Source organism: Schistocerca serialis, chromosome 5 (genome assembly GCF_023864345.2).
Source record: "Schistocerca serialis cubense isolate TAMUIC-IGC-003099 chromosome 5, iqSchSeri2.2, whole genome shotgun sequence".
NCBI lineage: Eukaryota > Metazoa > Arthropoda > Insecta > Orthoptera > Acrididae > Schistocerca > Schistocerca serialis.
The window spans coordinates 60,310,040-60,333,446 of record NC_064642.1 but is presented as its reverse complement, the minus strand read 5'-3'; the positions used below and the strand labels follow the sequence as shown (position 1 = coordinate 60,333,446).

The window sequence follows — 23,407 nt, the reverse complement described above, 5'->3', positions numbered from 1 at the left end:
AAGGGATATAGCACAGAATCCATGCCCACAGTTACCAGTGAAGACCTCAATTGCAGCAGCGTACAGGAAGAATAATTCGGGATGCCAAAGTAGGCAATTCCCCCTCCTGAGGATTAAATCAGAAGGGAACCACTGTCTTGTGGAGGAGTGGAAATGCCAAAGGCTAAGGGAAATAACCCCAACAGACAAATCTTTGGAAGTGATAGTCCCAGCAAGCCAGCTTCTGAACAATTTAAATTGCTTCAAAATGTAAATGAGGCCTTGTATGGAAACACTGTTTCTTAAAAACCGATTCTAACTCTCCATCTGGCAATGATATTAATGTCTGTGCAACACACAATGCTATATCATGACCAAAGAGGAGAACACACCCAACCCAGAAAGTGACCCAAATCATAAATTTCCACACCAGTATTCTGGCACAGACAAAATAGAGGAATGTGTGGACTTTAGGAAAACGAGAAAAATCAACATACTTGACTCTGTGAAAGCTAAAGGTAGTGCCATGTTTCAAAGGACCTTAGGGAGGTGTATCTATTCTAGTCTGTATTTTTATGGATCATCAAATGAAAGACCATGTTGTAGACATAAAATATGTATCTGATGAGATTTTTCATGCCAGACTAAAATTAAATTCTTACCAGAACAGTAATATTCAGTGCTATGCACCACAGCCTGGTTGTGAAAAAGAAGAAAATTTTGAAGAAGGCCTTGAGGAAAGAGTAATAGGGAAAGGAACAATTTGCATACGTGATATGAATTCATAAGTAGGGATTGACAAGAATATCCTTGGCTGGCACCTAGTTGGCTGTTAAGATTTGTTACCGGTAGATTTGAACAACACACAAATATTACAGACATGCTTCAGGGACTCAAGTGAGAATCCCTGGCGGCAGAATCACCTGGAGCTGTGAGCAAAGGGTCACAAACTCAGCTTGCATCTGAGTACAGTAATCACAGTCCATATCTACACTAAAGGTGCCAGAAACACACTCTAAACAGTTATTACAATGCACAACTGTGGCCAATAAATATATGAACATGCACGAAATTTAAGATTTTAAACTTAAGAGCACGCAGGAAATTCAAAATAAATCAATGCATAAATGAGACAGTGTGCTTCAATGCACTGCTGCAGCAATGAAAGCTACCACTCAAATATAGGAACCCACAACTGTACTTGGCTCTTTAAGCAAAACCAAATGCCTACTGCGATGCAAACAGTGGTTCTATGCACCACACAGTTATTAATTTGTACTTCAGAGCAATAGAAGAATCAGAAGTGAAAAATCTGATAACAGCTCTGTTTATGATGTGGTGGTCTTAATGATGACATTCAAGATGGAATATAAGAGCATGCATCCAATGTGTTTAAAAGGGCACTTGGCCATTCAACATACCGAAACAGCAGGTGGCCTTGCAGATGACAGTATCAAAGCTATTATTCACACAGATTTCCGTATTTAGATTTTTCTCATCCATGTCTCAAGAAAAAGAGCATACTAGTAATTAGAAAAGCTGTGCCAAAAAAAAGCAGCAAGAAGAATTGTTTACATATGCCCCAGGCCAGCACATCATATCAATAAAACAGTGGTACACAATAGAAAATCTTTAAAAGGGTACATAACATCGTGAAACATCAACACAGTGAAAAAGTTTTATCTGAAATAAGCAAAGCCTAATGTAACAAAAATAAAATGAGTAAACATTTACCTTAAGACATGTTCAATGAAAATTTATTAAATGAATATCTCCTCCCCTTTAAGAATTACAGTTCATGTAATAAAGGGAAAGACTCATTTGAGCAATTTCCATATTTAGCTTAATGCTAAATGATTAATTTTCCAATAAAAGCAAGGTAATCTCAATTTCAACAACACCAGTGACAAAACGGCAGGGAAGAAAATGAAAGCAACTAAACAATCTGCTGAAGAAACAAGCACACATTGCACCACCACCACCACCACCACCACCACCACCACCATTTGGATTTCTGATGAAAAAAGTTTTGAAAAACTTTATCGCTGGCAAGCAAAAAACTGCTTTTTCTTTCTGAGTGCCTAACAATGAGTTACTGCTAGGCAGCAAGAACTTCTTTCCTGTTGCCATATTTTGACACAACACAATTTCATTTACAGGGTGACTGAATTATTCATTCAACTTTCTGATAGTTTCTTGTAGCAGATTAGCTGTGAATGCGAGTTTGTAAATGTATTAGTGCGATTTCTAAATAAATATGTCAGGTGAAAGTAATAAACGTGAAGTGCTTCACATGCAGGTGGAGGTGGGTTTTTTACTGTGTTTGCAACATTTTCAAACGTGAATCTGAAAGCGATACTTCTATTGTCAATATTCTGAAGACACAAGAACAAACTGCAGAAGCATGTAGTGCTAACAAGAGAACTGTATAGCAAATTGTAAACAGAAGTGTCGAAACGTAAGGAAAAGTTGGTTTCGTGCCATGTTGGAACACATCTAAATCTCAAGTTGCCTTTAGCACAAATGGTTTTGACAATAGTGTTTTAAGGTGCTCCGTAAGTGTTTTAAGATGCTCCGTACTTGAAATGTATATAAATGGTGAATATTGAACATCATAGGATACTGTTACAATTCTCCAAGAGGGGATTGGCTTCAAAGACAGCACTTCATCAATTCAAAGACATCAGCATTAAATATGCTAAAAGCAATTATGGAGGGAAGTTTTTAATGAAGTAATATAGCTGAGACACATTCTTGAGAAAGATGCACAATCAGGGTGTATACGCAGACAAGGAAAAAAAATTTCCCGATTTTTCCCGAATTTCCTGGTTAAAAATAAATTTTCTCCCAGGTGAAACTACACTTTTTCAGTGTTAAGTGGCAGTGTACTATCTACAGGAACCGTAAAAGTTATAAATCCTTTGAATGGCTATGGTTTTATACACCGGTGAAGAATTTCTCGGCACTATAGTAAACGAAACTCAGAGGGAGGGGCGGAGGGGGGGGGGGGGGGGGGGGGGGGGGCACGTTTTGGAAAGATCTTTTGACATGTATCAACATGTACACTGCATATTTTTGTATTACGAAAGTACAAATGTGAATTCCACCAAACACCGCATATTACTTTCCGAAGCACTGAAATAGAGATTGTGACGTGCTTCTGTAAGCCAATCACAGCTCATGTCACATGATCTCGCCACCCAATGACAGCGGATATTCAGAGCATGGGACACGTGAGTAGTCAGCCAACAGGAACATCGCTGTTTAATGGCGCGAACACCCAAATAGGAAAAAGTTAATGGTTTAAATTAATACACACAGTGTTGCTACAAGAAAAGCAAAGTTTTCACATATAATATTGGTATCTAAGACTTGTGGGGGCGTAGAACCACTGGCTCAACCTGTAATAATATCGCTACTCTAAGGCAGCAAGAACAACTGTATCTCTACCAGATCAGTTCTCTGTAGTAAGTGCTCTATACTACACACATTGTGCATATGCTGCAAGAATAAAAGTATTCATAGTAAGTGATGGGAGTGCGAGTGATTTTTTATCATCGTAATTACAATGCCTGCTCTCCACTGCCTATAGATTAAAAAGCTCCTAGAGAAGCTAAGCTTTCATATATAAAGTTGATCTCTTTTGCACGTGTTACTCTTTAAAATACATCACATAAATGTAATCTTCTGGGCTCGAAATTCTTCTAAATAGCTCGTCCTCAAAGAATTGATTTTTAAATGAGAGTCAAATGCTCTGCGATTTAAGAAATCAGTTTCAGCAGTTGCCAGAGAGTGCCAGGTAACAGGCGTCACTGTTCTTGTGCAGCTACGATGACGTAGAAAGCCCATATGTTTGTATGTGTAAGAAATTTAAAGATCACACATTGTGTCATAAAAGAAACAAGACATCAGAGCACAATTCGGCTTATAGTGCACATTCGCATGTCCAGATTCCCAATGAAGTAGGCCTCGACCTGACATTAAGCTTTTCTTGGACTACCAGTACTGTATTATCTCATGTTTGGTTCTTTATTATGGCATAATGCCATACGTGCTAGAACATGAAAATGTGCACTTGAAATGCCGCGAAGAGTTGAAACTAGCCAGTAGCATGGAATTAAGCACTTTTTTTAAATAAATTGACTGCCTCAGCGGAAAAGATTAATAAACGCCAAATCTCTTTAGCAAACTGACAAAAATAACTTCATTGTTCTATAAGGCGAAACTAACAATTACAGAGGGATAAAATGTTATTAATGTATTTTAATTCACTTGATAGCTCCCGGCCACAGAAATCCATTTTGTTTTCATTTGACTTGAGAGCAGTAAACGATGATGAAATGCCAAAATCACTAAATGTGGAGACCACCCACCTCCCCACAACTCACACTGCTCCGCACATCTGCCCCCGATCTACGATATTTCCGAACCCCCATCCCAAGCATTTGAATAGAATGTCAAAAATAAAAAAAAAAAAAAAAATGTTCATATTGTAGGACACATCTTTCTGAACAGTCTGATACATAGAACACACATGTTGGAGGAAATGTAATACATGATATTTGGTATTCAGCATGCCAAAGTGCAGTGCCACAACTCTTCACACAGCATTCTTCAATCCATGTCACTGTATTTCGCCCTGTGGAATTCCAGCATGTATATTTTGTAACGGATTCATCAAACTACTAGTGGCATTTGAAAGTCCATGCAAAGTCTGAGAGATGGCACCATTGGCGCGTAACGAGGTCATGTTTAGTTACTACCATCTTTGGAAAGAACACACACCAAGTTTCAGTCGTATTGGTCTATTTCTCTGTGTATGGCATTTGTGTGAATCAAGGAAGTAGAGGGATTGTCAAAAAATGGACGAAAAAGAATTTTGTGTGGTGATCAAACATTACTTTACGACAGGGAAAACACCTCAGGAGACTAAAGAGAAGCTTGATAAATATTACAGTGACTGTACCTTCGATTAGAACAGTTTATAAGTGGTTTCAAAATTTTTAGAATGGCCATATCGCACAAGTGATGCTGAACATTCTGGACACCCTGTGGAGGTTATGACTCTAGAAATAATTGATAAAATCCACGATATGGTGATGGGTGACAGAAGAATTAAGAGGCATGAGATTGCTAGTGCTGTGGGCATTTTGAGTGAATGGGTACATAATATTTTGCATTAACATTTGGACATGAGAGAGCTATCCATTAGATGGGTTCCACGATTGCTCATGCTTGACAAAGTGTTGCAAGGATGGTTTGCAGCTGTTCAGGAAGAATCCACAGGACTTTAAGCAATGTTTTGTCACTGTGGATGAAACATGGATACATAACTATACTCCTGAAACCAAACAACAATCTAAACAATGGGTTACCAAGGGAGAATCTGCACCAAAGAAGGCGAAGACAATTCCTTCGGCTGGAAAGGTTATGGCGACTGTCTTTGAGGATTCGCAAGAGATAATCCTCATCGACTATCTGGAAAAGGGTAAAACTATTACAGGTGTGTATTATTCATTGTTATCGGACCATTCCAAAACTGAGCTGCAAGAAAAACGCCAGCGATTGGACCGCAAAGAAGTCCTTTTCCATCATGACAATGCACCAGCACACACCTCAGCAGCTGTGGTCGCAAAATTAATGGAAATAGGATTCCAACTCATTTCACGTCCTCCCTATTCTCCAGACTTGGCTCCCTCCGACTACTATTTGTTCCCCAATTTGAAGAAATGGCTGGCGGGACAAAGATTTTATCCAAACAAGGAGGTGATTGCAGCAACCAATAGCTATTTTGCAGACTTGGACAATTCCTATTATTGGAAAGGAACCAACAAATTAGAACAGCGTTGGATGGAGTGTCTAAAAGAAGACTATGTCGAAAAATAAAGAACGTTAACCCCAACACGTAAGTAGTTTTTATTTTTGCACCGACTTTTCAAACACCCCTTGTATATTCACAACAATGAGAATTAAAATGTCCTGTGGTGCCTCTCCTGCTCCTAGTCCGCCTGCCCCTCGTTTTAAAAAAAAACCTTTTCTGTCAAAATTTCATTTTCTTGGATACACCGAGTAGATAATATGTAATCTTTCTCGACTGTTATTCCTGTTTGTCATTTATTTGAACTCTGGTAGGCTAAATCTATGGATTTTGCTAGTAATTATAACAAAGCTGATCATTCGCAAACCCCGTCAACCACATAACAAACAGCGATTGGCATTCACCCGTTTGGCTTTATTCCGCTCAGCTCGTATAGCCTTGTCCCCTTTTGTCTGCAGGAAAGTTTATTTCTAGATGCGAGCTGAGATTCTTCTGGCAGAGACATCACATCAGAAATCAACTTGGAATACGTTCATAAATGTTAAGAAATTAACTGCGATGCATTTCAAAATCATATGAATAATCCATAGACCAACGTGCACTGGATGCTAGGTGCTTTGTGAAACAAGGTGTTTCCCCTCAAGTCACAATGTTGACATCCGAAGCAATAGTTAAGCCTGGAACATATGACAACCCTGTATTTTTCAATGATGAATTTGGGAAAAAAAAGTCTTCTTACAATCTGGTAAATACAATCATTAGTTCAGTTTATGTTTGAAATTAATTTTATCATCCACTGGATTCTTCACTTCAATGGTTACATTGCCAAACATTTTTCAGACTCAGTACCTCTTCTCTGTACCATGTAACGGCTGGCTGATGATTCATGTAAAGAGTTTCTCTTTCTTCTTTTGTAATGATTTTTTCCAATTACAACCGATCACTGAAAACAAACTTCACACTGTAGTAAATATGGTGCAAGGCTCTTGTCAGTACGCCTAACAGTTTAGTAAAACTAATTAATTTTTGAAGATATGACAATTTTGTGGATTAAAAATCTACTCTCTAAGTGGCGGCAGGACAAAATACATTGAAAAGTTAATGCACAAGCTTCTTGAGCCAGTGGCTCCTACTTCTGGCAGAAGGGTTAAAGGAGAAGGAAGAGGGATGAAGGAAAAGGTCTGGTGACTTTTAGAAAGTGGGGGTAGTTACAGAAAAATTACCAAGAATCCCAGGTTAGGAGAGACTTACAGGACAGCAGTAGGGAAGACAGATTCTTGGGGACTGCACCAGATGATATTTAAAAGCCTGAGAGCTTGAAGGTAGAAGATAGGGTAATAAGCAAGAAAGAGGTTACTGACAAAACACTATGCAAGAGCAGATAGCTAAGTCTTTTGTACATGGTAGACAGGTGGAGGTTGGGAACAAGCCAAAACAGACAAGTCAGAAAATAAGAGACACAGAATACTAAAACACAGTGAAGAAAGGAGTAGTTACTGAGAAGAAATGCTGATACTGAAGAAATTAATGTAAAGGTGTGTAGTGAGAACCAAGGACATGTTTTAAGTTCAAATCCTGCATGAATAGTTCAGAGAAACTGGTACTGGGATTCAATCCAGAAGCCACCTGTTGTGAAACAGGCACCAAGATTGTGACACCAAGGTCACAATTGACATGTTGTAGAGCACGCTCTTCACCATGATATTTTGTTTTGCCAGTATACACCTCGGCCTAACCCATTCAGCCTAACTGATAAACTGGTGATAGAACTGATAAATTGGTGGCAGTCAGGCCAATGTAGCAGGCTGAACAATATTTACACAACAGCTGGAGCACGAAATATCTTTTCACTGATGACCATCCATTTGATAAGTGTGTGTTTTGCAATTTACAGGGCTTGTGTAGGTGATGGTAGAAGCATGCATAGGTCAAGTCTTACAGTGGGGTCGGTCACAAGGGGAGAAGCTTTCTGCTCTTGCATGATGTTTTGCCAGTCATATCTGTCTCGCCTGTTGCTGTATCTTCTACCTAAGTTAATCTCTCGGCACTTAAATACATCCAGCGCAGTTCCCAGCAATCAGTCTTTCCTTTACATCCCGCCCAGGAAGTCTACGCTGACCTGGGATTAGAGGTGATATATCCATAATGCTCCCTGTTTCCTGAACCTCATCAGTCCTTCATCCCTCTTCCTTCCCTGCAACCCTCCTGTGAGGAGGAGGAGGAGGAGGAGGAGGAGGAGGAGGAGGAGCCGCCACTGGTTCCAAAAGCTTGCCCATTTATTTTACTTTCATACGTTTTCTTCTGCTGCCACTTTGCAAGTAGATTTTTTATCTACCCAATTATACTGTTCAAAGAGCTGTCTTCAAAGAGTTTGAATGACATCACATATTACCCCTACTACATACTTCTGTGTGAAACTTTCTTCCTCTACTGTGAGTTACCGAAGAACAACGTGCCATAACAATTTAGTAAATGGAAGTAGAAAAAGCGAGACTGCTTTGATATTTTCATCTCTAAAATCTGCAATTACCCGTAATGGACAAGTGCAGAGCATGGGTACTTACAATTTGTAACTCGTGAATTCCAGTTTCAGGTTTTTATAAATAAGCAATTGTGTATCATAGTTTTATGTAACACAGTCCAGCTCACGCTAAGATGACAAATATTGTAACTGGTTTTGATGACATTGTCATTAGACAATGGTATTGAGAAAAATTGTACTTAACATCTTCACAAAGCTGAGTAAATTTGTTCTCACCTTCTGACATGACACTTGACTATAGCTGTTAAACAGCTGATGAAGCATTATCAAGATATGAAGTAAATTTCTTTCATTTAGATGACTGTTCAAATCTAGGAGGAGAAGAAGAAATGTTATAACCGCTTTTGAAAGTATAATATGATTATATCATAGCCAAATGAATCTGATTGTTAGCAACTGCAACAGGATCTGGTAATGTGGCTTTTGCCAGCATGTTTATGCATACCTCATCTCTTCCACATTTCCCTATCACTCCCCTTCTCTGATCAATGTCAGGTTCGAAATGATATGAACTGTGTGACTTATGCCAGGAATTTATCTGAATTTTGAGAGTATGTAGGAGTGGTAAAATCTAAACACTGAAATCAATATTGGTGCTACAGCTAAGAAGTAATTGAAAGAGAAATAAAGGTACATTTGACAGGCTGGTATGAAGGTCGCAGCAGATGACTGGTCTCCCAGGCTCATTTGTGTCGAAAAAAGAAACCACATCTGCTGCCCCTGATCAAACCAATTAAGAGCATAGAAGTAACATAGTAAAGTATATCTTCTAGCTGGGGATTTGTGAAAGTACACTTAAGAAGGCTAAAACATAATGGCTATAGAATGAATGTTTCACTCTGCACCGGTATGTGCGCGGATATAAAACTTCCTGGCAGATTAAAACTGCATGCCACAATCAAACTCTGGACTTTTGTCTTCCACAGACAAGTGTTCTACCAAATGAGCTATCCAGTCACGACTCTTGACAAAGCTTGGTTGGCAGGAGATGAGATACTGGCAGAAGACAGACATGCTCCGGTAGCTCATTCAGTACAGCATTTGCCTGCCTGAAAACCAGTTCAACTGTCCACAAATCGTCAGGCAATAGCAGAGGCATGGAGAGCCCAAATGAAGAGGCTTCCTCTGGGATGTGACATGTCTGTAGGGCTCCGCAACCCCAAGATGGAGGTGGCCAGTTATGTAACATAAAACTATGGAATAATCTAGTATGATCGAAGCAGAGGCAACATAGTGCAGCCCATTTTCCTGGGAGGAACTGAGGAAGGAGCACCACATAGTAGTGTGTCGAGTTTATTGAATAACCACCAAGTGGTGATCTATCTTATTTGCACTTGCAAATCGGCACCTGTTAAAGTCAAAGCAAATGTTGGACAAGTAATCGCTCCTCCAACCAAACAGTCAGCCATTTCATACCCACACGACCTGGGACCAAGAGGACAATTTCAGCAGATAGCACGCATAAGGTCAGAGAGAATATCATGAATAATATATAAAGCAGGGTAAAAAAGTAACCTCGATCAATGACCTGAATACTGTTCGTTGAGTCACTACAAATTAAAAAGTGGTTGAGGGAGGTTTAGTGAAACATAGTGCTCTGTTAATGGGTACCTGCTCCGTAGAAACCCCTGACATTCCCAGTAACAAACGTCATTCCCGAACAATGGGAGACGTAAGAGCATGTCCTGTCCTATCCACAGTTTTAGAGCCACGAGTGTAAATGAAAGCAGAATCCTGACACTCCTGAAGAACTGAGAGGGATACATAGCAAAAGTTCATGTGAGTGACGAACTTTATGTCCTTGACACAGGTCATGCAGGCCAATCCTAACTCATGGTTTGGGTACTAATGAAAGAGAGGAGGGGGGGGGGGGGGGGGGTGGAAAACCTGGGGAGCACATACAATCTGTTGGACAGTCCTCAGGTGCACTTCAGCTGATGGACCCACACTTTGAAGATGTCAACTGATATACTAGATTATTAGGAAATTGTCAGAAGGTAACTGTGTAAGTGAGCTACAGTTGGTACTGTCTAAACTGTGGCTCACAGTTCTGCCAAAGAATACATCAGCCCATAATTTCATTGCATATCAATGCAAATAACGTGCATTTTTGAAAGCCATAATTGTTCTTTGCATAATGTAAAGGCAAACTGTAGTACATCAGCATTTGCGATTTAGCTCCTGAAGTCATGTACCTGTGATACTGGTACCAGAGGTACCTCAAGTACTATCGTCTCCTGCGAATTGCCTCCTCTGCAGACAATACTGGCTCTGTCAGTCCTCGTCCACTGTGAGTGGCATATCAATGGTAGATCTAGGTGTCCTCCACAGGGTGAGACAGAATCAGGGAGGACTCAGGATGTTTTACTGATCCCCCCCGCCCCCCCTCCCTCCCTCACCAAGAAGTTTGAGGTGCTGCCTTTCATAGAAACTGAGTTAGTGGGACTCACTCCACCTGTTCAGACTGGTGTCAAGAGGAGGCAAAAGCAAAAGGATGAGGTCTACTAATCGTCAGCAGTTCAAACATATGGCGAATGATGGTACCCCCTAGGGAAATTGTGGCAATCGACAGGAAAGGATACCAGATGCATTCAGTGTGTATGCCTGGAAGCTTCATTCAACATGTTGAAGAGGCTATTCCAGCAGCCAGTGAGGGAACTGGGTGCAACTAACTGCACAGTGGGGTGCACGTCAGAACAAATGATGCCTCTTGTCTGGGCTCCGATGTCATACTTCGGTCATTCCAGCGACTGGAAGAGAAGACTGAGAAGACCAGCCTCGTGCATGGCATTTCAACGAAACTCACAATTCGCTGCATTCCCCCAGAAATGATTGTTGCCCTTTGGTTCTGAGTCAAGTGCAAGAGCTGAACCAGATACTTTGAAGGTTCTATGACAAACTAGGCTGTGACTTACTGGACTTGGGCCATAGGGTTGAGAACTGTAGCATCCCCCTAAATGGGTACACTACGTATCAGAGGCTGCTACTCAGGTAGCCAACTGTGTGTGTGAACTGCACACAAGTTTTTATAGATTACGAGACTCTCCATCCAATTCAGATAATTACAGTGTACGATACACAGAGGTACGAGTGCAAGATTAAAAAGAAAAAGCCTCCGACAGGTGAGAGTATTAAAATCATAATGCTACACTGCTGAAGCATTCGCAACGAAGTCCCCAAGTTCAAAGCTCTCGTGATGAACAGTACAGCTCATATAATAATAGGTACAGAAAGCTGGTTGCAACCTGAAATTGATGGCAGTGAGATGTTTAGGGAAAATTTCAATGTATATCAAAAGGATAGGCAACTGGGAAATGGAGGTGGTGTATGTATTTGTCACAGTAGACAGGACAGAAGTGAAGCTGAATGTGAGTGTTTGGGCAAAACTCAGTATCAAGGATGGGCATAAAATGATACTTGGATCCTTCTATCGTCCTTGGATCCTTCTATCGTCCACCAGACTTGTCTCTCGATGTAACCGAATATGTAGGAGAATACCTCAGTTCATTTTTATTTAAGTTCCCCAATCTTATTGTAATCACTGGTGGAGACTCGACTCATCCAACAATTAATTGGGAAAATTACAGTCTTGTTAGTGGTGCGTGTGATAAGACACCCTTTGAAACTTTACTAAAATATCATCTCAGCTGTTTGTCTAAAAGAAGCTCGTTTTATTTTGTACATGATGTATTCTATTTCAGGCTGAAATCCATAAAAAGAAATTACTTAATTTTCATTGTTACAATCAATGTGTACTAGCTCTGAATGTGTAGTTGAAATTTTCTTCTTTTTAGAAACATTTGAAATTACGAAATATTTGGCACACTTAAAATTTCTATTATTAATTACACAAATCATTGCAATTTATAACATTTATTTCTGGATTAATTTACAAAATAATAATAGAAATTAATAGAAAATCATTTGTCAAGAAAATTTGTAAACTCTATGGAATACTGTTAGTACCGCAGAATGGAGTAGTGGTAGGCATGTCTCTGATGTGATCGGACATGTTTTTATTTTTGGCAAAAACAATGTAAATTTCGGTTTTTTTAAGTGGAAATTGTAAAGACAGTGTGGTAGAAAAATGTGAGAGAATAAAATTAACATAAAAACAGAAATTACTGCTCAGGCAATTTTCAGAAGTTATTACATCACTTGGAACCATGAGAACCTATAATGTCAAAGATTTCAGCTTCAACAATCAGTCCCTAGAAGTGATGAACTGGGGCCAACTAAGACAAAGAAAGATAAGTAAGAAGTTTATCAATAAATCTAACTCCTCTCTAAGCTTATTAAAACAGTTAATTTTGAAGTCAGTGACAATCTACAAAAGATGTGAGGGAGGGGTAGATTACATTGGGACTCCACTAACAATGGAATTGGATCTAATGGCAGCAAATAGACCTGACCTCTTTGAAGATGTCCACATTGAAACTGGTATCACTGACTATGACAGGGTTGCGGTAACAATGATGACCAAAGTGCGAAGGACAACTAAACCAAGCAGAAGGATACATATGTTCAGTAAACTAGATAAAAAGAATCAGCTGTGTCAGATTTTCAACACAGGGCAGGAGCATGTAGAAGAACTATGGCTGAAGTTTCAAAGAACAGTCAACAATGCACTGGATGGAGTAGAACAGTTCATATTGGGAGAGGGAGCCTCCATGGCATACAGTCACTGTAAAAAAAATAAAATTCTGAAGGAGCAGAGATTACTGCACAATAGATGTAAAACAAAGCGTAGGGCTATAGATAGAGAGATGCCGAATGAAACGAGTTTGGCTGAAGATAGCAATGCTTGACGCCTTCAACGACTACCGTAGCAGAATATTGTCAAATGATCTTTCATGAAACAAAGGAATTCTGGTGGTATATAAAGGCTATAAGTGGCATCAAAATTAGCACTCAGTCACTAACGAATGAGACAGGAACTGAAACTGAGGGTAGCAAAGCAAAAGCTTAAATGCTTAACTCCATTTTCAAATGTTCTTTTACAAAGGAAAACCCATGGTAATCAGCCCAATTTAATCCTCATATCACTGAAAAGATGAATAAGTAATTATTAGTGTCATTGGTGTTGAGAAACACGTGAAATACAATTGAACACAGCTCCAGGACCCAAAGGAATCCCTGTCACATTCTATACTGAATTTGCAGCTGAATTAGCCTCTCTCCTAACTATAATCTACCACAGACCCCCAAAGAAAGAACAAGGTCCAGTGTTTGGAAAAAAGCACTAGTTACACTTCCCTACAAGAAGGGTAATAAAAGTGATACACAAAACACCAATTCGTTGTAGAATCTTTCCGAGTTTGCACATAATGAAGTATCTTGAACAGAATGACCTCCTCAATGACTACTAGTACAGATTCTGAAAACCCAGATCATGTGGGGAGTCAGATAGATGCAGTACTTCTTGACCTCCGGGAAGCATTTGACTCTGTAGCACACCTACACTTATTGTCAAAAGTACAATCCTAAGCGGTACCAAATGAAATTTGTAACAGGATTGAGGACTTTTTGGAGGGAGGATACAGCATGTTATCTTGGATGGAGATTCATCATCAGATGTATAAGTAACTTCAGGTGAGCCCGTGGAAATGTGTTGGGACAATTACTGTTCATGTTGTATATTAATGACCTAGCAAACAATATTAATAGTAAAATCAGCTTTTTGTGTATGATGCAGCTATTTGTAACTAAGTACTATCTGAGAGAAGCTGCATAAATGTTCAGTCAGAACTTGATAAGATTTCAAAGAGGTAAACAGATTGGCAACTTGCTTTGAATGTTCAGAAAAGTAAAACTGTGCACTTCAAAAATGAAAAGATGTAGTATCCTATGACTTTAGGAACGAGTCACTGTTGTAATCAAGCAACTCGTACAAACACCTGGGTGTAACAGTTTGTATGGATATGAAATGGAATAATCACATTCCCTCAGTCCTGGGTAAAACTGGTGGTAGACTTCAATTTGTTGGTAAAGTACTGTGAAAGTGCAATCAGTCTACAAAGGAGATTAATTACAACTCACTCATGTGACCGGTTCTAGAATATTGAACAAGTGTGTGAAACATGTATCAAACAGGACTAAGAGAGAATATTTAACATATACAGATGGGTAGCAAAAATGGTCACAGGTTTGTTTAATCCACGGGAGAGCATGACAGAGATACTGAAGGAACTGAACTAGAAGACTCTTGAAGATGGACGTAAACTATTCCGAGTAAGCCTAATAACAAAGTTTCAAGAACTAGCTTTAAATGATGACTCTAGGTGTATACTACAATCTCCTATGTATTGCTCACGTAGGGATCATAAGGGTAAGATTAGAATAATTACAACATACATAGAGACATTCAAACAATCTTTCTTCCTGCACTCCATATGTAAATGGAATGGGAAGAAATCCTAATAACTGGTACTGTGAGACATACACTCTGCCATACACCTCATGGATGGTGGTTTGGGGAGTATGTACGTAGACTTAGATGTGGACGTGATGAGGATATATTCCCACTTCAGCAAGGAGACAAAGGAACCAGTGGCCAGTCTTACTCCACAGTGACTGACTGGATCAGATTGTTTCCAAGCTGAAAGTGCTGCCGAGTCATAAATCTAGCAACCATAATCCATTCGGAAGGAGACCAGGGTTGGTAAATATGGGGGAGAGTAGCACGATCTGCTCCCTACGAGGCGTGGGCAAGGAAGCAGAGAGCATTACAGTTTCGCATGTGGCTAGTCTTTAACTGACAAATATGGAGCAGCTATGTCAGCTTTTTATTGAAGAGTAGTCCCAAATATCAGGACTGCAACAAATGTCCACACACTGGGTACTCAAATACAGTTTTGCATGAAGATGGACTGTGGCCTGATAGTAGATATGCACGGCTCACAGTTTCAAGGAAGAGAACTGGAAGCTATGGGAAAAGGTCCGAGCATATAACAGTTCCATCTGCTTTTATTTCTTCGTTTGTTGTCCTCAGTGTTGACGTACTACGTTGCAACAATGGCTGAAAAAAATGGGTTGTGGATTCCAAAACTGACTGCTGTAAATAATGTAGCCGATGGTGCACAGTTGCACTCCACAGTACTTTACTTTCACTTTTCACAACCCCCTAATAATACAGTTATATGGCCAGTGCACTATTGTTTAAACTTTCGATAAGCCTCATCAATAGTTAGCAGACGAACCTCCATATACTGCTACAATAGTTTACGACCACGATTTGAGGACTCAGTCATTTGGCTACCATCCATTCAAGCAGTTTGCGGAGCATACTGGATTTTCACCTGGTTAAGGGTGATCCTCTCTCCCACTGAACGGAAAACATTTTCTACACAAATACAGTTTAAGACTCTCAGTAGATGTGGTCTCTGAATAAGTCAGATGTTGGGTCAGCTGATTACAAATACAATTAGTGCCTAAACTGCATCATGCGATGCCCAAAGCAGCTCCCAGTTACTGAAAGGTTCATTAGACAATTCAGCATGACAGAAGTAAAGGATAGGAAGATTTCTTCAATTTCCCTTTAATGCATTTGGTAAGTAACTAGGTGACAAGAACACACACTGTGGTGTCACCGACAGACACCACACTTGCTAGGTGGTAGCCTTTAAAAGGCCGTGGTCCGTTAGTATACGTCGGACCCGCGTGTCGCCACTATCAGTGATTGCAGACCGAGCGCCGCCACACGGCAGATCTAGAGAGACTTCCTAGCACTCGCCCCAGTTGTGCGGCCGACTTTGCTAGTGGTGGTTCACTGACGGATTGCACTTTCATTTGCCGAGACGATGGTTGGCATGGCCTTCAGCTGCGTCATTTGCTGCGACCTAGCAGGGCGCCATTGCCAGTTACTGTTGGTGCTGTGAGGCATGTACCGTCAAGGGCGATGTTCGCCATTTATGGATTGAAGTTGGGTATTCCAACAGCTACGTCCTTTTTTGCTAAAGTCTAACTTCCTTGTCCTGTTCCAGACTTCGCGCCGGCCTGCGTGAGCTGGGGCGCGTGCCTTTCGGCTTCCTCTCGTAGTGGGTTGGCTCTCTTGCCAATCCACAACACACACGTGGTCACAAAGCGGGTCATAAGATGTTCAGCAAGAACCAATGTAACTGATAAGACAAACAGGCTCTATTTATCCTCTTAAATATTGTTTGTTGTGTTCGTACTTACATATTTTCGATGGCAAATAAATGTTTCCCTTCTTGGTACTTTACCAAACACAACTGATTGGGAATGTAAGTTATGAAGTTTGTTTTGGCCATTAGTAAACTTTATCACTGTCAATTCATCAATTCCAATACTATAGTCAGACTTTGTTTATCAAAGATGGAAATTCATAACCTAATTTTCAGGATTCAGTACTGGCTACAACAAATTGAAATGACATGATGGACAGTGTCAACACATCTTTGTGAATTACCAAAAAGGATTGTGATGTAGATGGTGTTTGTTCATTTCTTACGGCAAAAAAAGATCACAGTTCCTAAGACATGACTGCAGATATGTGACACCAAACATTTACTTGTAATAACTGGTATCTAACAGTGAAGTCATAGCTTACCATGCATGTTCTGGACTTTTCTCCTATAAATGAATCCCTCAAAACCTGTGTTAATTTGCTGGCTCTAAATGGAAGATGAGCCCCTTTCTTTCCTAAGGCTCTTATACATTCCTTCAATGCTAATAAGGATTTATTGATTTCTGCACCTTCCATCCCTGTGAAAAAATGTGCACAGTCCATTCACATGCAGAAATTTTAATATCATAAGAATTAATTTATGTATTGTATAGCACTCCTATGCCATGCAAGAAATATTTTTGCTGTTAGCAGCACTGGTGGTTATCCATTTTCGATTTAAAGTCAATGTGAGTGTGTGTGTGTGTGTGTGTGTGTGTGTGTGTGTGTGTGTGTGTTTGCAAAATGTGTGAAATTAACAACTTGAAAAAAGATACAACATCTTAATTGTGCTTGATTGTCTTCATATTTTATTAATTTACTTGTGACCTGTATAAACCTATAGCAATGAAATAAATGATCCACCTAAACATTTACAACTTGTTACATATTCCTTTATCTGATCTTTATATGGAGCCACCAACTTCACAACTGCATCATTTAAATAATAGAAGCAAACTTTCTTATTAATCTAAAACTAAAATGAAAGAGGAAATCTTTTCTATCAACAGTTGCAATGGACAATTAATCAAAAAAGTACGAAAAATGATTTTCTAACGAATTTTGTGGGGCTTACTTGTCTGTCTATTAGCCGATGAAGTATCTGCTCCTCTTTCATTGCCAGCCAAATCTATGAGGGAGAATTTCCCATGAACTTTATTTATTCCTGTTACCCTCAAAACAATTTGGAAAACAGCATGCGATCGCGAAGAATTCGTATTTGCTGATGTCTGTCCAGATGTCCTATGTTCAAAAAGTTTTAAATCAATTACAAAATATTGTTATTCAATAACAAGTACAGCACACAGAACTTTTTTAAAAAAAGTAGTAGTAGTAGTAGTAGTATTGAACATTTAACCATGTATTAAAAGTTTTTACAGTCCTATTCAGAACAGGGTCAACAGAAATTACTAGTAGTTTACTTCCATATTTTACTTATAAAATTCTTTGTTATTCTATAATCAATTTCAATACTTTAATCACAAATTCCAGCCCATTTCTATAATTAATCCTCTAATAAGGTGAAACTGAAGACTGAGTCACAAAGAAGCCATTAAAGTTAACAACACAAAACATACCTTGCATTATTTCCATGCTGTATTAACTTGAGAACTTCTTCCACAGAGTCAACTACTGTTTCGGTCAGACCAACTATTTGTACTTGCTGCTTTCCATCTTCTAAAACCCTCAACTTTGATTTATTGGCTAAGAGGTCAAATACTTTGCCACTATATATCTCAAAAAAGCTGGCAGACACCATTAAGTTCAAAGGCTTGTATTTTGAGGACCTCAGAAAATTAAAAACATCTTTTGCTGCCATTGCATATATCCCTGTTGTACAGTCTTGGGTTTTTCCGTGGAAATCTCCACCCATTGTATGTGTCTTTCCGCTACCTGTTTGGCCATAAGCAAAGCAAGTTGCCATCCCTCCTTCAAAAATTGTTTGCACCAAAGGTTTCGCAGTGTACCTAGTAAAATAAATATATGTAGATTTAACTTCATATACAATGTCAAAACAGTACATTAGCTGCTAAAAAAATTATAATTGACACCTGGGATACTACTAACTTGTAAACAAGTTCGTTGGAACAGGTTTCATCAAATGCGTAGTCAAACCTGAATATCTGATTTTCCAAGTATTTTGTGAGGTCAACTTTAGTTTTAGGTTCATGGACTACCATCTGATCCTTTGTAGGGACAGTGATAACATCAACTTCTTTTCTGTTCATTTCTGGAAGATAAGACATCACAATTATAATTCCCACACGCTACACAGTTTCTTTTCTTTACAATGAAATCTAAATGGAAATGTACACACACACACACACACACACACACACACACACACACACACACACACACACACACAAATATAATGCAGAAGTATGTACAGAGGGGGTGCAGAAAAATTTAGACACACTTCGTTAGTATCTTTGGAGCAAAGTCACATGTTGCTGCAATTTTACGTGGCAGCATAGGCCATTGTTTTCTCAACACATCTTGGTGCGAATTTTCCAGTACATGACAGTGCAGCAATGAATGAAGTAAGATGGTCATCTGAGCAAATCAAGGCCATATTGAAGTGGTACTGCAAGTACAAAAACATGATGGAGGTACAAAGACAATGGCATAATGTGTACCGAACTCAGCCACCAACACATACAACAATTTACCATGCTCTGAATAAATCTGAAGCCAACAGTACTGTTCAAGGCGTGCAAAAGAAAAAGTCTGGTTGACCAAACCCATTAACAAGTCCACCTTCCAGCACTGCTGCATTGCATCATTTTACCAGGTAACATAACAAAATCTGTGAAGCAGGGTGCACGCGAGAGCAGTGGAAGCCAATCAAGCATACATTCCAAGACCACTGCACGCTATGAAAGAGGATGACCTGGATGGAGTACTGCGAACAGTTTGAAGGCATGTTTCTTGAGGATGAATGGCTTGCGTGGATGGTTATCTTGTCTGACAAGGTGCAATTCAAACTGAATTGTACCGTAAACTGCCATAACTGCACGTACTGGGTTCCTGAAAATCCCGCCATTCACACAGGCAATTGTATTAATCGATCCTGGACAATGGATAGGTCGAAGAGGAGCTGTTGAGTACCATCATGCTCTCCAGACCTTAACACCTCTGACTTCTACCAAAGAGACACTTTGAAAAATGAAGTTTATCAACAGAGGCCAGCTACAGTTAATGAACTATTAGAAACCATTGAGGGGTCTTGTGCGGCTATCATACTGGCAACACTGACAGCTGTAACTATCAACAGTTCAGCAGCACTGATGTCGTTCAGCTGCTAATGGGGGTCACTTTGAACACCAAGCAACCTTTCCCCCCACTGCAAGAATTGAAACGTCGTCATTTTGTTTCATTAATATTGACTATCAAAGAGAGCCTACATTTTTTTGGACCCTTCTGTATATTTTACTGGTATATGCATTCTGGCAGAATTACTAACATCAACAATTATTAAGTTCTGAGATGTATATATAATATGGAATGGTGAAAGATTAAGAAACTTCGTTTGTTTCGTGACTTGTGTAATGATGGCTGCAATCCTTGAAAGACACATTTCCTTCAGTACTCATTTACTTAATAATTAGGCCAACTGATGTTTATGGAGTACTGACACTTCGGCTGTAAGTGAATCTTGAAATAGTTGATTTTTTCTTTAAATTTAATTATGAGCAGATGAGATTTTTTAGAGACTATGTCTGGCATTCCTCATAGGCTAATTCCTAGCTTTTTCTACTGCACTACCACTGGAGGCAATGAACAATTTGTAGGCTAGTGGGAACAAAAGGATCAGGGGTCACTGGCTGGAACAGAGACCAGTGGATGTGGAGTCACCATCTAGTGCATTTCGAAAGGGTGTAAATAAGTAAGAAGTGAAACTGGCCACACACATCCGGTGGAAACGAGTCAACATATTTTTGAACTTTGTGTTGTGGTACATGTTAAGTACCACAGAGTGCAGCATTTCCTCAGAGACTACTATTGTATTTTTATCACAAAATGTGTTTCACAGGTGGCCCCTGCCTCTTACAAGATAGAACTGTGATGAGATATAAGTAGGACGTACTGGGTGAGTGTACTGACCAGATCCACATTTTATGTGGGCATGACAACCAATCAGCTGTCCATCCCAATGAATAGCCACTGCCAAACTGTGCCCAAGAGAAGCAATGGCCATCAAGCGGTGAAACACACTGCTGAAAACAGCACACACTATTTCAATAACTGCTTCACGGTCCTTGTCATCTGTACCCTCCTACCCTCTACTCTCCTCCCCAATAACCAGCATCTCCCTTGCAAGACATCCTCTGATCTTGTAATTCTCTTGGCATAAATTTTTAATAGACCCCCCCCCCCCCCACATACACGCACACCTGCATTGCTAACTTCACCCATCCTACATTCAAACCCTCTGCCCTGCAGTTTCCCCTTCCCCCAGTCTTCCCCTCCCTACCTACTCACCCACATCACTGTGCGCATTGCACGAACACACCACTGTTGCAGGTGCCTGTACCGTTTCCCAATACCTGCCTGCCGGCCAGACACCTAATGTATCCACACCACAGCAGATGCTATTTGGAGCCACCCACCATCAGTGTGGGCTCATATGTTGGCAACACAGCTGGCTGCAGCAGTGTCCTTCCTGCCAGGCTCGTGGTTCCACAAATGATCGAAGAGAGCTAGACATGCTGAGGGTTAACCTCCATAACCTCTCCTCTCACTGGATAACTGCAACTGACAGAAGAGCTGAGACTGCGCACTGGGTTGTTGGAATCAGCATCAGATGTTGGTTAAGGGGTTGGGGTATTTATGTTGGTGCTTCCAGTGCATACTGTGGCAGTGAGGATAACTATGACATAATGCTGGTTTTCGCTCACTATCAGCTCTCTAAGTGACTTCAGACTTCTGCAGCTTCACCTTCAGAGGCTCTTTTCTACTGGTTTGGCACATGAATTCTTATTGTTGTGTTGTATCTACCCTTCCTTAAAACACTGTGTTTTGTCACTAGTACGATGGTATCACTTTGCTCCCATGATGTCATTATGCTTGCACGTGGTCATTCCCCCATGCTGTGATAGCTTCTGGGTGGGGTTTGCTGCAACTTACTCTGCATTTCCTCCTAGCTGGCAGTGTATTGGTCACTGACACACACAGTTTGGCTGTTGGGAGTTGTCAAGGTAGAACTTGGATGAATTTTTAGTGTCCACAGGGGATACTATCCTCAGGTGTAACACATGGACAGAAGTGGAACAGGCTGTTTTACTGTACCCAGGAAACTAGAACTGTACAATGGTGGTGATAACTTGTTCTTGATGGTGCTCTGAAAGAACTAGGCACATAACAGTAAGTCTGCACCACTAAGTCCAATCCCTCAAGAACTCCACTGGCAACATGTTGGCAGGATGTTTATAGTTCCAATAACATAGATTACAAATATAATGCTTTCCTTAACACATTTCTCATGCTCTTTGAGAGTTGTTTCCATTAGAACGTTCTAAATGGGGTACTAGCGGTTATAGGCAGACTGGGTTGCTGACTAGTGGGATAAGGATAACATGTAGAACAAAGTGGGAATTATATCAAAATGTTAGAAGTAGTCAGCATCAGGCTGCAGTAGCCCATTACAAACAGTATTGTAAGGGGGCTTAAAAATGTTATTAGGAAGGCAAAGAGTATGTGGTATGCAAATAGAATAGCTAATTCACAGGATAAAATTAAAATCATATGGTCAGTTGTGAAGGAACTGTCTGGTCAGCAGCGCAAGGTCGATGATATAAAGTCAGTTCTTAGCAAAAATATATCTGTTACTGATAAATCAGATACACGTACAGCATTCAACCATCATTTTCTGAGCATTGCTGCTGAATTAAACAACAATTTAGTTTCTACAGGGAATCATGTCACTTTCTTGGCAAATGCCATTCTGAGACTGATGTCTGAAATACTCCTCAGTGAAAATCAAACAATGGAAAACCCAGGATGGAATGTAACAATACCAGAGAAGGAAAGTTACCTTAGGGGGGAAAAAAAGGACAGGTGTATATACTCGCACACACACATATCCATCCGCACATATACAGACGCAAGCAGACATTTGTAAAGGCAAAGAGTTTGGGCACTGAAGTGAAGGACATTGAGTTTATGGAAACATCCTACCTTCAGAAGTCTGATATGGGAGAGCCGAGTGAGCTTGTTGTCGAAAACACCTATGAAACGAAACTGTGGGACCACAGGCAATTGTGGTGCAGCGAGATAGAGCTCTGGATCAGGTTGGATCGTAGTATGGCGACAGAAGTGGACCACCCGCGATTTTAAAGGAGAGAACTGAAACCCATGTGAGAGGGTCCATGCAGAGGCACGCCATATAGCTCCCTGGAGCTGCCGTTCTGCAGAGGCCATCGAAGAGGAACTAACCCAAATGCAGAAATCATCCACATACAGGGCAGGGGCGACCAAAGGACTGACAGAGGCCACAAGTCCATCTATAGCAATGAGGAAAAGAAGTACACTCAAGACAGAACCCTGTGGGATGCCTATCTCCTGGGTCCGTGGAGAGCTAAAAACAGTACCAACCTGAACCCTGAATGACTGATGGAACAGGAACTGGCGGATAAAAATCGGAAGTGGACTCCGAAGACCCCACTGATGAAGTGTAAGCAAGATGTGATGGCGCCAGGCCGTATCATAGGCCTTGCGTATGACAAAAAATACTGCAACCAAATGGCGGTGCTGGGAAAAAGCCTGCCGAACTGCGGATTCCAAGCGAAGTAGATGATCGATCGGAGACTGTCCCTCTCGGAAGCCACACTTCTAAGGGGACAATAGATCCTGAGATTTGAGGACCCAATTGAGCCGACAG

At 40.3% G+C, this 23,407-nt stretch overlaps 1 protein-coding gene across 3 annotated transcripts in view; it reads right to left on the bottom strand.

Annotated features, from left to right (window-relative positions):
- The window catches only part of LOC126480723 (kinesin-like protein Klp10A), a 327,696-nt gene that overhangs the window by 5,378 nt on the left and 298,911 nt on the right, over nucleotides 1-23,407 (bottom strand). For all 3 annotated transcript variants that reach the window (XM_050103985.1, XM_050103986.1, XM_050103987.1), the window contains exons 8-11: nucleotides 18,592-18,754; nucleotides 18,102-18,491; nucleotides 17,600-17,766; nucleotides 16,909-17,063 (exon numbers count right to left, since the gene is read on the bottom strand). In XM_050103985.1, coding sequence (XP_049959942.1) covers nucleotides 16,909-17,063; nucleotides 17,600-17,766; nucleotides 18,102-18,491; nucleotides 18,592-18,754 — 875 coding nt within the window. The remainder of the gene's footprint in view (nucleotides 1-16,908; nucleotides 17,064-17,599; nucleotides 17,767-18,101; nucleotides 18,492-18,591; nucleotides 18,755-23,407) is intronic.